The sequence below is a fragment of the Dreissena polymorpha genome, chromosome 3 (genome assembly GCF_020536995.1).
Source record: "Dreissena polymorpha isolate Duluth1 chromosome 3, UMN_Dpol_1.0, whole genome shotgun sequence".
Taxonomy (NCBI): domain Eukaryota; kingdom Metazoa; phylum Mollusca; class Bivalvia; order Myida; family Dreissenidae; genus Dreissena; species Dreissena polymorpha.
In genome coordinates this window covers 74303622-74321642 of record NC_068357.1, presented here as the reverse complement: position 1 = coordinate 74321642, position 18021 = coordinate 74303622, and the positions used below count along the sequence as shown (strand labels likewise).

At 34.1% G+C, this 18021-nt stretch overlaps 3 protein-coding genes across 5 annotated transcripts; 2 read left to right on the top strand and 1 right to left on the bottom strand.

Moving 5' to 3' along the window:
* Nucleotides 1–75: 75 nt before the first annotated feature.
* On the bottom strand, nt 76–2710 carry LOC127874790 (uncharacterized). The gene is made up of 2 exons (XM_052419423.1): nt 2532–2710; nt 76–507 (listed from the first exon to the last, which is right to left on the bottom strand). Exons 1-2 carry the CDS (start codon nt 2635–2637, stop codon nt 215–217), a joined length of 399 nt encoding a protein of 132 aa, XP_052275383.1. The 5' UTR covers nt 2638–2710; the 3' UTR covers nt 76–214.
* A 2578-nt stretch (nt 2711–5288) lies between these two features.
* On the top strand, nt 5289–8805 carry LOC127874789 (troponin C, skeletal muscle-like). The gene is made up of 6 exons (XM_052419422.1): nt 5289–5480; nt 5922–6069; nt 6812–6919; nt 7219–7362; nt 7598–7645; nt 8781–8805. The coding sequence occupies exons 1-5, from the start codon at nt 5472–5474 to the stop codon at nt 7642–7644; spliced, it is 456 nt and encodes a 151-aa protein (XP_052275382.1). The 5' UTR covers nt 5289–5471; the 3' UTR covers nt 7645; nt 8781–8805.
* Nucleotides 8806–10632: 1827 nt separating this feature from the next.
* LOC127874783 (galactose mutarotase-like) lies at nt 10633–15556 on the top strand. Of its 3 annotated transcripts, XM_052419401.1 has the most exons (9): nt 10633–10695; nt 11112–11182; nt 11591–11718; nt 12096–12250; nt 12515–12724; nt 13454–13535; nt 13815–13956; nt 14132–14303; nt 15387–15556. In XM_052419401.1, the coding sequence occupies exons 1-9, from the start codon at nt 10648–10650 to the stop codon at nt 15468–15470; spliced, it is 1092 nt and encodes a 363-aa protein (XP_052275361.1). In that variant the 5' UTR covers nt 10633–10647; the 3' UTR covers nt 15471–15556. The 3 variants fall into 3 exon arrangements, with proteins under 3 accessions (XP_052275361.1, XP_052275362.1, XP_052275363.1); XM_052419402.1 differs by lacking the exon at nt 11591–11718 and having other exon boundaries at nt 11112–11226; XM_052419403.1 differs by lacking the exons at nt 10633–10695; nt 11591–11718 and having other exon boundaries at nt 11124–11182.
* Nucleotides 15557–18021: the final 2465 nt, after the last annotated feature.

The window sequence follows — 18021 nt, the reverse complement described above, 5'->3', positions numbered from 1 at the left end:
GAAGCACACATACACACTAATTTGACATACATCTTATTTTACCTAACATAAAATAACTTAGCAAATCACATCAAAATTACATTGAACACAATGTGGTAGAATACACACACAATCAGTTGATATAAACTTTGTATTTTACAACAGTTTTTTTTTAGTTTTGCTTATTTTAATGTCCGTAACAGACTTCATCGTCTGTTTGATAACACTATCCACTTCACTCCCCAGACAATCCGACAACTAAGTCTGCCGTCATGTTGTCGGACGGCCCGTACAATCTGGACACGGACTTTAAGAAATGTGTTGTGGTTACTCCATTCCCCATGTATTTGTCCCACAGGGATTGTATCTTTTCCTCCAACTTGGTGCATTTGGTTTCGACATCACGATCCAGGTCGTCGGCAGCTACTGTGATAGCGACGATCTCTGCCTCAGTCATCAAGGTTGGTACAAGAACGTAGATGGAGCAGCCACCATATCTAACGGTAGTATTCAGCTTGTGGTGCCAACCTGAAATAAGGTGATACTCCTTGGCTGATATACCTAAACAGAAGATCCTGATATACACTGATAAGACCCGGTTTTCCATATGCACTACGCATTTTGAAAGTCTATGTAGAGCTCTATTTCCGCGTTCATGTTTTTTTTTATTATTTGTATTCTAATTTCTTTTTAATTGTTATAAATTTTGTATAAGCTTATATTTTTTACTTTAAATGAGCTATGAAAGATATTGAAAACAGCTCTCTCCTAATCAGTAACAATACCGTATTTCTCAACACTAAAATTACAATAAACAGATAATCTGTCAGTCATTCAGAGCTGATGAGGGTACTGATTATCGAGGAGTAGATAAGGCTATTACTGATAGGGGTTGTATAGAGATAAGGCTGTAGTATGGAATACTTAAATAAATAAAAATTTTAATTTGTTAATGCTTTACAATTTAATATTTAAATAATTAATGTATAACCGTAACTCAACAAATTTTAAAAATGTTGGTAAATTTTATTAAAGTATTAAATAAATAAACATTTGATTTTTGTAAAAATTGTATGATTGAGAATTATTGTAAAATTAATCATTTTTTCGTACAACCAAATACATGTAGGTATAGTAAACATATATGCGCGGTTTACGTTTTTTTCCTATAATTGTGTGCGCAATAAGTTTTCCATACGTAACGGGATCTTCGTTAATTGTTTTATGACAAATTATTAACTTTTTAATAATTAATAGTTATTTATAAATATGTGCATGCATTATTTCTTTGTTTATTGATTATATTTTCTATTTACTATTTGTTCATGTATTAAATATTTCTACAACTTCATAAATTTCAAGCATGATTTGAACTTCCAAATTGAAAATGTGTTTACAAAATGAGTATTGCTTTGAAAAACCGGGTCTTAACGCAAGTGCGTGAACTTCTATCTTTAAAAAAATATATATAGATGTAAATCTCATTGTGTACTTATTGTAAAGCTTTGTAAATGTGTGTAAATATTGAAATAAATATTAAAAGAAAAGTATGTAGTATATATCAAAATAATAACAGTTTTACGAATTGCGTTAAGACCCGGTTTCCATATGCACTACGCATTTTGTAAGCATATTTTCCATTTTAAAGTCACATCATACATTTAATTCATGAAGATGTTACAATCTTTAATACATGAACTAATAATAAAGAGAAGATAGAATCAATAAACAAATAAACATAAAGATGTAAAGGAAAATTACAGTAACCAAATATCTTTCAGAGAATAAAATGGGCTGTTTACATCACCGACTTATTTAAATATTTACATCTTTTATACGTCAAAGAGTGTCAGCGCTTAAAGCGGGTATATACGATCTTATCAAATATTTAGTAATAAATATAAAATGTGTAAAAAACTTATTATACATATATTTCAATATAAACTAAAATAAAAGTTAAGAAGAACATGTGTCGAAAAATGCTAAATAAGCCAGATATTTAATTCTGAAATCGAAAAAGGCTGTACAGCCGAATTCGCCAGCATGTATATCATGCATGTACGATGTGAATCTAAATTTAGTTTAACGGTTCATTTGAAATTCCTGCAGCGATATCGATTCATACGACACATGAACACTTACAAAAAAGACGAATGCATCGGTTATTGTAGGAAAATAATTACGAATTATCTTCGTCACAATCGGCTCGGGGCGCTAATTTGTATTTGCTGTATTTTATGAAATTCGTCTTAAATGTATCATTTTTCTTGCAAATTGTGTGTTATTATAACATATTTGTATCAATATTTTACAATTCAGCACATATAAAAATCGTATATATCCGCTTTAAAGCTAATTGAAGTTGAAATATGGTAGAAATAATATTTGTTAATACCGCAAATCGAAGAATGGACAGGATTATTAATTATTAAACTATGGAAATTTTATTACATATAAAATTTTATGACAAACAGCGTATTTTATAACAACGACAACATGCAGACAAATAGCGCCGACACGAAATATACATAAAATAGATAAGCATCTCGTACCTGTATCACATGTCCGATGTTGCCATCTGTCACATAAATCACATGTGATGGCATGTTGGCGAGGTGAGACTATCCGATCACACGAAATACACAATTCGTCTGCCATAAGAACGTGTCGAAATATAAATTCACGAATGACGCTGCCATGGCCAAGTTGCTTTTTATATACACTTTCGGCGAATATCTTGAGATCAAAAGGTGCAAACTGGCTTAAAGTTTATAAAAACAATATCACACCTTTATAATGTCTCCTTTTGATGTTTCTTAGCTAGTAATTAGTCAATCATCTGATCACACGTCTTCCGATCTAAGTGTGTTTGATAATTGTTAAATTGGTCCCGAAATTATTTTAACTGGCAAATCAATGCATCATACCTCTGCCAAACTAATTAATCGTAATACTTTACGTTTGTGACACAATGAATCATAACGTTTCCGTTAATTAATTGCAATTAAAATCAAACGGATAATTGAGCAAACATCAAATTTGTAATAATAAAATAATCTTAATTTCCCATATATCATAAACAAGTACTAAATTAAAATTGCAATTAATAATAAAATTTGTATTAAAAATCTTAATTTTCCATATATGTTAAACAAATACTATTAGGAGAGAAAGAATCATTTACAAAAGCCTAATATTACATAATAATTAAATAAGGGCGAAACAACCCACTTGTAAGGGCGAAACGACCCTGGGCGAAACGACCCGGGGTGACAGAGGGCGAACGGGATTAAGGGCGAAACGACGCGAAACGACGCAACTATCGATATTCACTTGGGATAACTGGGTATCATGCTTTCTGTCCAGCTCATCCGTTAGATCATGTGGAATGAAATAAACTTTCATCATAATTATTCAGATATGGTCGCATTAGTCTTCCACATGTCTTCGTGGTGGCCAACTGAGAGCAAAAAGTTAAGACGAAGAAACAACTTGATGTTTGACATGAAACTATATTGAGATGCATTTACTATAATCGAATATTGTTTTATTTTGCATTTGCATTGGCCGCAAAACTACTGAATTGGGGCGAGTTACATCTTTCAGTATGGTTTCTTCTTGTGATGCATTACTATATATGGTCGTTTTTTACTATATGACGCATCTTTATCATGTACATGTATATATTTTATTTCATATTTTCTCAGAAAGAATATTTAACAACTGAGTAATCAAATTGTAATTATATCTAATTTAAATTCGCCTTTAAATATTGGTTTATACGTTCTTTAAAAGAACAAACATACAGTTTATTTATTACTAAAGCATATACCGACAGGGCTTATTATCAAATGCATACACGCTAAAAGGCAAACATAAATACGCATGCGTCAGATTAACAAAAAAACATTTGATGATTTTTTCACAAATATATAACTGTGCGTTGTCTATACAGACGATATCATATTTGAACAACATAGCAATCGTCTTCAATTTCAATCAATGAAAAATGTACATTTTCTCTCATTTCTTGGAATGTTTTGATGCCTACAAGTTTCTACAAATAGAATATGAGAGTGAAATTTCAAATTTGGAACATTGTATTATGTTTCTTAATTTAAAATTTTCCCTTTATCTATGATTCGATTTCTTGTAAAGAAATAGCGAAAGGCATTGCTATGAGGTTAATTTTTATTCACATGTGTGTGTTTGTAATTAATTCTGGACTAAGTGTGAGGTTCAACGCCACATTTGGTTTAAAACTATTTATTTCAGCTCGATTGCGTCGAAAGCAACATGCTAATTGAAGTGCTCTCAAGTCCGTCCTGGGCCTAGAACCAGTACTTGATGTCTTTGGTTAGATCTTAAGAACGCTCTTACAGTGGGGATCGAACCCGTGACCTCATGGTCGATAGGCGAACACCATTTCCATTACACCACGGCAACTTACACGCCACATTTAATACTTCTGTAATCATAGCATATTTGACCAGCGAAAGAGGAATAAGTTGACAGTACTTTCTGGCAGATATAAACACTTCCCTAAACTTTGCGGTGTACGAGCTATTTTAGAATGCACCGTATCTACCGGTGTTGCTGTACCATTTGTTTTCGGTCATTTCATGACCAACGACCGGTCATTTTGTAAATATTGATCGGTTATTTTACCACATAGGTTTAATTCCTATAATGAATATACATACCGGGTATTTCTTAAATGTATTGTTATTTGATACGGTATATAAAATGAACTTATGCTTGAAATGCAAAGACCCGTTTGATAATTTTATTCGTATGATAAACGTACACATATTGCAAGTAAACTGCTGGTAAAGAAAACAACATCGTCTAGCTACATCGATATTAATTGGTATTAACCAATTCTCGAACTTTTTATTTATAAAAATATTTCTAAAATGTGTTGTTATTTGATACGGTATATAAAATAAACTTATGCTTGATATGCGAAGACCCATTTCATAATGTTATTTGTATGATAAACGTACACATGTTGCAAGTAAACTGCTGGTAAAGAAAACAATATCGTCTAGCTACATCGATATTGATAATAACCAATTCTTGAACCTTTTATTTATAAAAAATACAACAACATTTCGTTCTTATCTTTGCTTAACTATAGGGAATATATTAAGTAAATCCACACGTTGATATGCGGGTATACTGCAACATGATTTTACGATATGTTTATTAGAAATCAAAACGTTTTGAAAAAGCAATACAAGTTAACTATATTTGCGATCATTAACCTTTTTGCCACTTAATAAAAGCCATTGTGTTTCAAACAATTCAACTCTCCCGGGTACACAGAGTCAGGTTTCATTTCGTTTATTACTTAAATCACGGAAGATCAGTTAACAATTACCGAACAAGTGTACCTTTTATCGTATAGCCTGTTCTCAACAATAACACATGTGAAATTAAAACGAGAGAAATTAACTACAGAAGGAAAAAGTAATTTATTTATATTCAACATGACTATGGTAAGTATCTTTCTTTTGCGTGTTGCTTGTTGACAAAAAAAAAAACATACATTATAAAACTTGTCATCAAGGCTTACATTTTGCAACAACTAGTAAAGCATCATGAAACCGTTTAATTTCGTGAAAAATAGCCAAAGTATGCCATCATATGGATGCAACTGCAGTTTGAAAACGAGTTAAGTTTGATTGTAAACATGAACTGAAATAACTAATACATTTTGAGGTCTTGTTTTTTTAGCTACGCCAGATGACGTTGCACACGAACTGTTGCAATTACTTAAGTACTAAGTTGTAAGACCGTTGTTGAAGTGATTACAAATATTTGACCAGAGCATGGCCGACGTAACAAGGCTTTTCCATATGAAGTGGATTAATCAACAATCGAATATTCGCTATTGTATTACATGTACTAACGTTTTGTCATTGTCGCGACCACACCAGAGTATAGAGGACGCCTACCAGGAGGTGTGTCACACGAACGACTGCGAGGAGTTGGACAAGAACGGGGTGTATGAGGCACTCTGTCTTGCGGGTCACAACCCCATCTTCCAGGAGATCGGAACATTCTGGGAGAAGAAAAGAAAATCAGGTACGTATTGGGTTGACGGTTATTGTCCTTATATTATGCTACTCAACCATATACATTGGTTTACATTTTTTCAATAGTCAATTTTCTAATTTTAAAAGGTCGCTGTGGCGAAATTGATTTGGTGTCAGTCCAACGACGGAGAGGTCATGAGTTCAACCTGTGAATCCCACTGTTTCCCCACTGTGGGAGTGTTCCTAAGAACTGCATCAAAGGCACCAAGTACTGGTTCTACCCAGGGCAACGACTCGAGAGCGTTTCAATTAGCTCTCGATGCTTTTAATACAATCGATCTAAATTAAATAGGTTTAAACTAATTGTCGTCTTAATATCCTGCTCACAGTAATACCTTAATGAACGTTTTGTATGTCAAAGTTTACTTTGTGTTTAAATGATTTCATAGTTGGCAGATCGAGTATCGAACAACATTTTCATACATTTAATAATACCCATTGCAAAGTGAATTTTAAGTATCTTTGAAAAGCACACGACGCTCAACAAAATCAAGAATCGCAATCCCCGAGTCTTTTAGTACCCAGTGCGAAGGAACGAGAAAAATTCAAATCGGTGTAAAGACTCATATTTTCTCAGAAAGAATTAGACGAGTTAGTTGATTATGGTTGAGCGGGGAGATGGAACTTGCGACCACTGGGTCCTTGAACCAGTACCTTACGTCAAGACCATGGATCCGTATCTTTAACAAATGGTCAGATTAAAGCATTTACTGATGTATGTTGTTTGTCAGATTTCGAGACTATAAATCTCGACGAACTCATCGAGCTGGAGGCAAGTCTTGAGGACCCCAAGAAGGCAATGGAAGAAGCATTTGCTGTCTTCGACAAAAATAATGACGGTATGAGCAACATACTTTGTATGTACTTTGCTTTGTGTTGAATAACTGAAGAATATTCACTGCTTTTGTTACTGATTGATTTAAGATACCCGTATGAAATAAATGTTTAAGTGTTAAAACAACAACGTGCACTTCAAATGTTCTTTCGAAACGTTTCATATACATTCTTGTTTTATATTCATAATATATATTTTTTTATAATATATATATATATTATACTATTTATATTATATAAATAATTTAAGTCCGCCCAAAAGAGACCCTTGTGCTTTACATGTTTAAATCATGTCTGTTGCCAGGAAAGATCGATAAAGAAGAACTGAGAAGGATTCTGAAGCAAAGTGACGTACCGGGCTCGGAAATGTACTCGTACGACGATGGAATGGTAGAGGCAATATTCGCCAAGGCCGACAAAAATGGGGACGGCTTTTTAGACAAAAATGGTAACAATTTTCTATGAACAAGAATTTTAACTACCAGGAAAAACTTGAACTTATTTATACCAGAATTAATTATGTTTATTATTCATATTCAAAAATGAGTACAGTATCATAATGATCCTCCGAGGGGTTTTTGGACTTAATATTTATGACATGAATCAGTTCGAAGACTGTTTCGTTAGAAAAAAAAACGTTTGCTTGGCTTTACTTTTTGTAAGATATTATTTTTCTATTTTAGAACTTATTATGATGATTACGGAGGGTCAAGTGAGCTCTTCATACTAGTGTGAGTGATGTTTTATTACGTATCTGTTTTGATTTTGCTGGTAATTCGTATTGTGCGCTGGAGTCTAGCAATGAGTTGAGCATGGTGTTATCATTTTGCTTTTTGTGATAAAGGTTTTTATATACAGTCCACTCTCGTTATCTCGAAGTCGGCGGGAACAAGAAAAAATATCGAGATAACGAGAGTTCGAGATATCCGATAAGGCGTTTTCAAAGAAAAAATGATACGAACATTTACCTTGTTTTTAACATCTAAATACCTGCTAAGTGGTCTAACTAAAGCCGTCACCGTGTGGTATAATACTCTCTACCTGATATATACGCGTTTTTTCGAGGCACGATTAATTTTGCTATTTAAATGCTTAAAATTTTAAGTATTACAGAATTGCATGGACACATGCGGTTATAATTTTTCTAAACTGTCAAATAAACATTCGGTAATGTTGCTATTTAAAGTTCTGATGCAATTGACGTCCAATCAAGACGAGGGTTTTCCATCTGAACATGCGTAAATCACGTTCCGGAATACTGAACTGTACAAGTACAGTTTGTAGTTTGAAATGCAAAGTTAAATCGATTATTAGTCCATGATCAAATAAAAATTAAAAGCCATTTTGAGTCTTGTCTTTATTATCTTTATTACTCAATATCCACAGAGTGACAGTTAAAGTGACAGGCCTTACTCAAGTGTTAATGGCTAACGAAATAACACACGTGTGATCATTGATGCAATTAACGGATCAATTTCCTACCGCACAGTATCGGGAGCAGCCGGGCGAAGCGGGACGGTGAAGTATCAAAGACAAAATTTCTCACCTTTTGCCGACACTGGAACAGTTATTCGCACTTCGAGATAAACCACAGTAAATACATGTAAAATCGGGACTCGGGACAAAATTTTATATCGACATATCGAATTATTCGACATAACGAAAATCGAGATATGCGATGTTTATTTATATAGATAAAAAAGGAAAAACGTTGGGACATTGAGCTTACTTCGACATATCGAGAATATCGAGATATCCGATGTCGAGATAACGAGAGTGGACTGTATGCAATGCATATCAGATAAATGAATTAATAATGGAATGGGGCAGATGTTTTAAATGTCATTCTGATTATTTTTGTTTCAGAGACGCATCCTTTGCGGCCATGAATCTTTAAGAGTCTTCAAGACATCTGATTTCCTCTGTTTTGAGTCTCTTCTCACCTTTTAACGTTTAACTGTGTCATAAATAAATAAATATATCAAACTAATACAAAGAGTGTTAACCAGTGCTTAGGAATTTACATGTAATATCAACAACACGGACTGGTTCGTTTATGATTTGTGATTTCGTATCATCTCTATATATGATGTGGTTGACTTCTGATGTGTACCCTTACGGTTTCATTTCACAATGAACGAATAAGTCAATCCTTGAGTATCTTAATAATATGAACAAATTGATAAACTCTTAAATGAGTATTGAACTGTTCGTGATCACATGTATTTATGAAAAACAAAAAATGACATGTATTGACTTTATTATTTAAAATAAAAAAATACTTGTATTGACTCTATTACTTATATATTGCATGAATTGACATACATTTTTTCTTCTCTACTGAATAAACTTGATTAGACATAGTTGTCTTTACTATTTTTCTGTATTACATGTGAGGAACGGAGATGTTATCTTGTACAATACAAACTATGTTTTTCAACAAACATGAAAATATTGTGTTTTTTTAAGACGTATTATCCACTTAATTTATACATGTGTGATTTTGTTAAAACTGATACATTACCGACTGATTTGGTTAAGCTTGCGCATTTCTCATATTTAGACGTTGATGTTGTGTATTTTATACACCAAGGCATTTCGATTATGTAAGTGCTTTGAGTATATGAATGAAAAACGACTAAAAACTTTTCAAGAAAGTGTGTATTATAGAAACTTCATTAGTTCATTTGTTTTTCACCACTCATTGAACATGTTCAAAGTTTTGTACAATTTGTAATCGACATTTACGCTACTTTGAATGTATATTATACAGAAGAGTTCCTCTGTAACTAAAAGTTCTTTAAGAACATCAGAATGGTATCTAAAGCTGACAAACAATAATTATTTGGTTGCAAATGACAAAATTATGTATAGTATGCAACCTTTGAGTAAATGTGTTTTCATTTTACGCATAGTGAGTTATGGAAATGTGCTATAAAAACAAGAACTAAAAAATGACTTGTTTCAATAATAAATATTGTAAAACGGAATAAGGTAACAAGCTAGGTAACAATGTTAAAATTTAAATAAAAAATGTGACATTTTTGGATCATTAAATACGAATATAAGTATAAATTGTTTTAAATAAATAGGAAAATAGCAGGATTGTATCTACATACACGTATAATTTATTGTTGTTGGCATATCGTGTTTTTTTTAAGTAATTATTTTTTAGCAGCGTTCTCACAGTCAATATATTAAAATATTATTCAACTTTTCATATGCCTATGTTTATATATTCGGTTTTTGATTATTCAGTGCATAAATCTTTACGAGAGTTGTTTGTCAAACAATTAAGTGCCTTTTGGGTCATGACAAGACAACCTTCAAATATTGGTTATCGGGTTCGTTGATCTTCACAGTAGCCAATTGTATAAATCTGGATAACTCTTATCCAGCGGATAACTATTGGTTATCTACAATTTTATGATAAGATAACCAAAAGTTATCCACTGGATAGGAGTTATCCAGATTTATACAATTGGCTGCAGATGTATACAAAGATCATTTGACTTCTGGGTGAGAAGCGGGAAAACATCTAAAACCGCCAAAGATCCATTAATTTGTGTTATGCCTTCTAGCATGATCATCAAGTGGTGACACTTGTTGGACTTATTTTTTTAAACTAGACTGGTGTTGAACATTTTGAAAATATGCTAACAAATATGTTCAATTCGTTTCGCAACGATCACATAAAACTGCTAGATTTCGAGAGCTGAGTTTAAGGGGTCGAATGTCAGATAGAGATTGGCATAAAGCTATACACCCGGTCAATTTTAAGGTAACACTGTTGAAAGGTTAAATCAGTCGAATACCGATACAATCGTCACGGGTTCAATTCTCTGTCTGGAAGATTGAAATTTGAAATCCGCTTGTCACAGCGTTATCGCAAAATTGAGTGAATGACGAGTCGAAACATAGACGAAATGACAAGTCGTGCTCATAGCTAGGAAGGTTAAGACGCTTATTTTGAGATTTTGCATCCTTGAAACATCCCCCTTTTTGCTTGAGTCAACGCGCTATGTGATTTAAACATAACTGTTATTCTATTCACATCTATTACCGATGTGAAATCTCGCCTTTAATAAACATAAAATGATCTTTATTATTGAATTGCCTGTGCAACCTATGGCTCTTTTTATCAACATTTTACACATCTTGTATCTTGCTTGACCCACATTTCATCACATACTATAGATATCCATGATGGTTGTGACCATTACAACGGAGGAATTTGGTAAAACAAAAGATGGAGAAAACGTACATAGGCGAGTACCGTTTTGTTTAATCAGCATAAGCAATAGCCTTACTTGTAAGTGTGTGTTTCATATTGCATTATCGATTATCATTTAAGGCATGCCGACACTAGCATCAGATTGATTGTGGGAACAATGTTCATGATTCTGAGTGTGTCTAAATTAAAGTATCTGTATTAAAATGATTCTCTATACGATTCCGAAATAACTTATATTATAATTAATATTCATAATTGCGGAATTGCATAACGTGGCAGCCACATAATTATGTTACTTAACACATACCACTTATACATGCTGGTTCCCTATAATCCGGGCACTGTTCAAGAGAATATGAACTAAGAAATTGCAGCTTTGTGAAGTACAAGAGTTAAGTCATGTACTAGTATTTAATTATTAAAATCGGGTTGGCGTCCACAGGTTCATTTTTGAAGGTTCAAAGGTCCGCGTGTCTGTGTTGGATTTCGGATGCGCCATTCAATCTGTCGAGGTGCCCGACAGAGCTGGGACACTGGTTGACATCGCCCTAGGATACGACGATGTTGCAGGTCTGCTTTGTTGCAATGTGCCTTGAATTATATTCCACAGCACATATATGCTGGCCAACAGTGGCATAAATCAACCACATTTGTCATAAAGCTTGAACATATGCTAACACAAATTGAAAAAGAAACAAATCGGCATCCTCTTTTTGGTAAATGTACTAAATTTGCACTTAATTTATCAACCGAGAAAGTTAACCGCCCGTCATATATTTTTAATTCCGTCATTTTTGTACGATTTATATGGTTTTACCGGTATGTAAATAACATATAATAATTATATATATGACCTGAAGTGGCAGTGGTATAGTTGCTATTACAAACAGATAGATTGCGATATTTGGTTAAATGTGGCGGAGTTAAATATCATTGCAATAATGCAGGCTATGAGAAAAACACTCCATACATCGGAGTAGTGGTGGGCCGTGTCGCCGGGCGTATAGCAGGGGGCAAGTTCTCCATGGACGGTCAGGATTATTCGCTGGTAGTGAATAACAGACCAAACAACATACACGGTGGACTCGTTGGCTTCAGTCGGGTACAATTACAGGCATTACTCATAACTTGATAGCTAAAATTGCCAGAAAGCTTATATGAAAGAAAAGCTTATGTTGGCTGTTCATGGGAGTTTTGCTTCTGTTTTATTCTGTTATTTAGTACTATGCACATATAATTAATAGAATATATCAGCTTGGAACCGTTTTTAATATGATACGTGCATCGAATTCGTCTCATATAATACTCGTTGGAAATCGCATACATTCTTTAACGCGTTAAATCAAATTTTATGTTTTCTTTCCAGCGGCTCTGGACGCCTTTTGTTAATGACAACCGTCTGACATTAACGTATAGAAGTCCAGAGGGCGAAGATGGTTTTCCGGGTGACATGGACGTTACGTTGACGTATACGCTGGATGAGGATGGTTTACTGACGTTGGACTACCTAGCGACTACAACTAAGCCATGTCCTCTTAACTTCACTAACCACTCGTACTTTAATCTGGCCGGACAGGTATACAATATATAAAAATGTACTAAATATATTCAGATGTCTCAATAAACGATGTAGATATATATTAACCAGCATAAAAACATGCGACTTAACAAAGTGGAAAGTATTATTACATATTTTTTAATTAAATTAACAAAATACAATTACTGATAGATGTTCTAAATGCCATTCGATATTTACTCAATGTAGTAAAACTGAAACTTCAGAACTGGTGTGGAAATGCATGTTACCTTCCGTTAGCCTTTTATTTAAGGAAAGTAACGAATTGGTTACAATAAACGAGGATAACCGTTAACTAATATGGAAACAGAAAAAAAAATTCAAGACGAGTGCCAAATTACCTATACAATACTGTATCTTCTAATACTGTATAACTTACACTATACTAAACATAAAACAACATGAATAAAGCTGTTTACTACATAGCAGTGGTAATGCTAAGTATTAAGCCTCCAACTGGTTTAAAACCGACTATCCAAACCGCATACTGTGCACAGAGTTTATCACAAAACGTACGATTGTAAATAAGCATTAACTTAATAACATGGAAATTTATATGAACAATTATCGACTGAGTATAATTGTTGTTGTGTTTAACATTTTGTTTCCAACTGCTTATGGAAGGATATTTGATTCAGTTGAACCACAGTTTCAAATCTAAGTACACTTGTATTGCTGCTTATGATGATACAAGTAAAGAAATGCAGTCCAGTGTATGATTTTATATAGGATTGTGATGACGTATTGGACCATGTGGTGCAAATATCTGCCGAGAAATTCGTACCTGTGGACCACAATCTGATTCCGACTGGTAAAATTCTTCTTCCTAACTCTCTTATATCGTCAAAATAAGAGGAAACAGAAAAGCAAACAGAAAACATATGCATCCATGTAATGAACAATTACATTTATAGCAGACGTCAACTCGTTTAAAAGACTAAGCATATTCTTGTTCACAAACTCCATAAGAGATATCTGCTGTTAAAGCCAGTCTTTGGTAAATACCAGTAAGTGTGTGAGGCTACGAGGCTTACCGGCAACGGACAGGTAACACGTTTTGAACTTCTAACCTTTTTGTTTCAAATTACAGGGGAACTACCCGATGTGGACGGACGCTCTCAAGATTTGCGCTTTCCTGTTGAATTACGTTCGATAAAAGACGCTGTTTGTAACGGCGACCTTGACTTGACCTTCTGTGTAGGCGAGGACGGAATGATGAAACGTGTTTCAAAGTATGTGTTTTCAAGCATTGCCGTAATGTAGTTTTAGTGTTTACATGAAATACGAATTCAAGTAGTGCATGTGTACACAAGCGTTCTGAACCTGATCAATAGCAATATGAAATGGCATACACACTAGAACTATGAACTGCGTCTCGAGGAGTCATAACATTACTTTGGATTGCAGGGTTGTTCACCCAGCAACTGGGCGTTACATCGAAACATCGACTACGGAGCCCGGCTTGCAGTTCTACACGGCTATGTTTATGTCGAATACTGTCGGGAAAAGCGGGAAAAGCTACAAACCTTTTGCGTCGTTTTGTCTTGAGACACAACACTTTCCTGATAGTGTGAATCATGTACGTATTACGTTGTATGGTTAACCTAAAAATCCGATACAATGCCATGAAAAATGGTAAATGCTTGTGAATCAAAACAAATAAATGACTAGAAAATGCTCGTACGAGTAAACTCATAATCTCAGCTACGATGAACAGATGTTAATAAATTATGCAAGCATTTCTACAATACTGAATGATTCTTCGTGATAATAGCTTAAAGTAACATAAATAATCAAAATCAACAGAAAGTTTGCAAAATATTTCGTAAAATATAGTTAACCTATAAAAAATCAGTGTCCTTTATAGCAATAGCAAACATTACAACGCTAGATGTGGTATAATAACATAGATTAAACGAGATACAAAATACTTGTTATTTTTTTGTGACACAATATATTCCATTTTTAGTTGGTCGCATCAGCGGACGACTAAATTTACAGAGCATAAATTGCAAATCAGTATGTGCTTAGAAGCCTTAAGAACGGTAAGAACCGCAACTCACTCTGCTAGGAGCGATTACCGCTGCCTGTCTGCAGCAGACGACAAATGATTCTGCTCTAGCAGTGAGTGTATATACCAGCTTGTAAGACGACATTGGCCAGTCTAGTGCTTATCATTGAAATCTGTACATAGTGGCTGCTTTCAGGGAAAACGGGGCTTAATGCACGTCAAATAAGATTAGCCTGTGCACACTGCTAATCAAGGGCGGCAACAGCGAACAACTGCAATGCCTTAGCGCTTTGATAATTTCCCGTAACGTTATCTATTTACGACACACGAATACTAATTGACTTGATACATGATCATGTGTTGAATATATTGTCCCGTATAAATAAAAGAGCATTGTGTATCTTGTTAAATCTTTGTTTCCAGACCACATCTAGCGTTGAAATTTTTGCTATTGCTATGAGGAACTTTAATTTTTATGTGTTATCTTTATTTTTCGAAATATTGTTCAAAATTTTTCGTTTATTTTTAGGGTTTATGGGCTTGTAAGAACTGAACTTGGGTAAAAGTTTAAAGTCCTGCTCGCCTGAATAATAAATTAAATGTTCTCATGTATGCGATTCCAATACTCTTCACCATTTTATTATGTTCCAGCCGAATTTTCCAAACACCATTTTGAGGCCTGGAGAAACATACAAGCAGTCAACGGTCTATACATTTGGAGTGGAGAAGGAATAAAATAATTATATATATGCGTTTGTTTCATTGGACACTTTTAGTAATTTATTCCAGTGGTTTATTCTAGTATTAAATAGCCAATCGTATGTACTTGTGTCATGTATATTTTATATTCATAGCAGTATTAAAATCATTCTGTTTACCCATATATTATCAACATTTGTAAATAAATTGTCAGAAAAAGGTAAACTAAATTAGGCTATTAGTCTATATCACGATTTTTTAATATCCGATTCAAATAAATTTTAAAGCAATAACTAAGCATTTCTCGAAATTAATAACTGGTTTATGTATGTCCGAATGAATCAAATACGATAGCAATATAAATTTAGATTGAGTCTATCGGTAGACATTTTGAACAGTATCAAGAAATATAAACATATTTTGAATGAATGCACTATATTCCAAAGGGACATGCCAACCTCATTTTGTTATTAGGCCTAATATCAAACGCGAAGACCCGCCACAACTTCCCCATTATGATCACATTGACCGCGTTCAATATTTTTTCCAAGAGGTAACGATGACAACTTTTCAAGTGTTGAGAATTAATTACTAGTAGTGCGTCGCAAGGTTATCGTTTACGTAATGGAAACATTCTTGATGAAAGCATTATACGATCGAGTGCATGAATTGTACAGCAGCGGTTATTTACCTAGCGTGCAGTAACCGTTTGTCGTCGATCAAGAACATTATCTTTCTTACTAAGCATTTTTTCTTTTGGTATTGTGAATCCAGTGTTGTAAATTCTTTGCGTGATTGTTACACAACCGCCCACACAGTTATGTGTAATTTCCTCTTCATGCGAGTGTCTGTTACGTCTATCCAATAAACCAACTGCACTATTGATCGTTATACTGCTAAGTGATAGCATGTTCATTTGGCAACCACCGCGTAGTTCTAAGCCTCTCTACCTAGAGTGTGATAATTTGTTTCGAGGAGTGTGTAACGTTTTCTTATTGGTTAAAATTTTCGTGATTATCGAGTTTTTATTTATGATTTAAATAAAAAATGTTGAATAATAATTTAATCGACCATAACATGTTTCGAAATTGTGGTTATGATTGAGTAATGCACGGAACCAGTTACCAGATATCAGAATCAGTGGATGCCTTCGGTACTTGTGGTAATTGGTTGTTTGTAGCCTTACAAAAATTGTATTTGCTTTAATTATATTTCTTTAGAGTAAATTAATTTCGAATGCTTACTTAAAAGTGTGTGTGTTTCGCGCGAAACAGCACTGTATGCATAACGTTTCTCAAAGAGTTAAGAATGGGCGATAATCTTATAAGCGACTTTGTTCTTTAATAAAAATGTTTAATGTTTGCACAATCAATGACGAAACGTGGACAGTAATCAACAAAATTGTGCAGCAAATCGAACCAAGTTTTATTCGCGCATTAACAACAATCTCTGGATAAAGACGATGAGTTTGGCCAAGAGGCAAGACGGCCATGTGTACCGAAAAAATGTCCGATGTTAGAATCTATGGCGTAAAAAATAAGGTAATACATTCTTTTAGTTGAAAACCATTAAAACAAATTAAATATTTAAGTAAAATATCGATAATGATGATATTGGACTGAACACATTACAGTTTGTCAACCAGTTCCGGATAATCAGCAGTTCCGATTAATTTGTATTTATTTTTCCCATACATACCATAATTTTTCAGACCAATTCCGGGACATTGAGTTAAATTGTCCGGGACTTTTGCCGATTTTCCGGGACATGCATAAAACGTAGCAATATTTATAGATATATGCATTTTTGGTACGTTTTTTTGTTTCGCATCGTGAATTGCAAAAGTTCGAAAGCCTATCCGAAATACACTTGATCTATTAACGTCAAATTAAACATTACTACTTCCGTTACTAGATACAAGCCACGTGTTTTCAGTGTAAGCGTTCTAAACATAGATGGTGACGTCACTGCGTTATTGTTATTAAGACCGGTGTGTAACGCGTAGTTGTTGATACGCCTTTATTCATGTATAACATTTATATAATGTGAACGCAATTCAAACTCACTTATCATTTTTAACGTTATGTTTGCTGGGGGTTTAGAACAAGACATTAATAAACCCAGTGAGGATGACGTTTTTATATGCTTACTTTTTTACTCAACTTCTTTGTCGGTTAAACGTGCGAACATGAACTGCTTTTAATTTTTACTCAGCGATGTTGGACTTCGTGCAGATGTGTGAACAACTATCCTTTGCCCTTACGCAGCGGGAAATAATGACGTAGTAGATTAAAGTCAATTAACAACCACATTAAACAATGCCGCCTTTTCAGTTTGACCGCGAACGTGAGACAATCGATATGATAACAGGACCCCTGTTAATTGATCGATTTTGACACGTAGCGTAGTCTGCCTATTCGGGTAGGCATTGTCATGGAGACGCTGCAGATATACACAGATTCGAGGTGCAGTTAAGCCTAAGATAAGGTACATGTATAAATGGATTTTGTAAATTCCGGGACATTTGACAGATTTCCGGGACAGCGGGACAAGTTCTTCATTTCTGGGACTGTCCCGGACAGTCCGG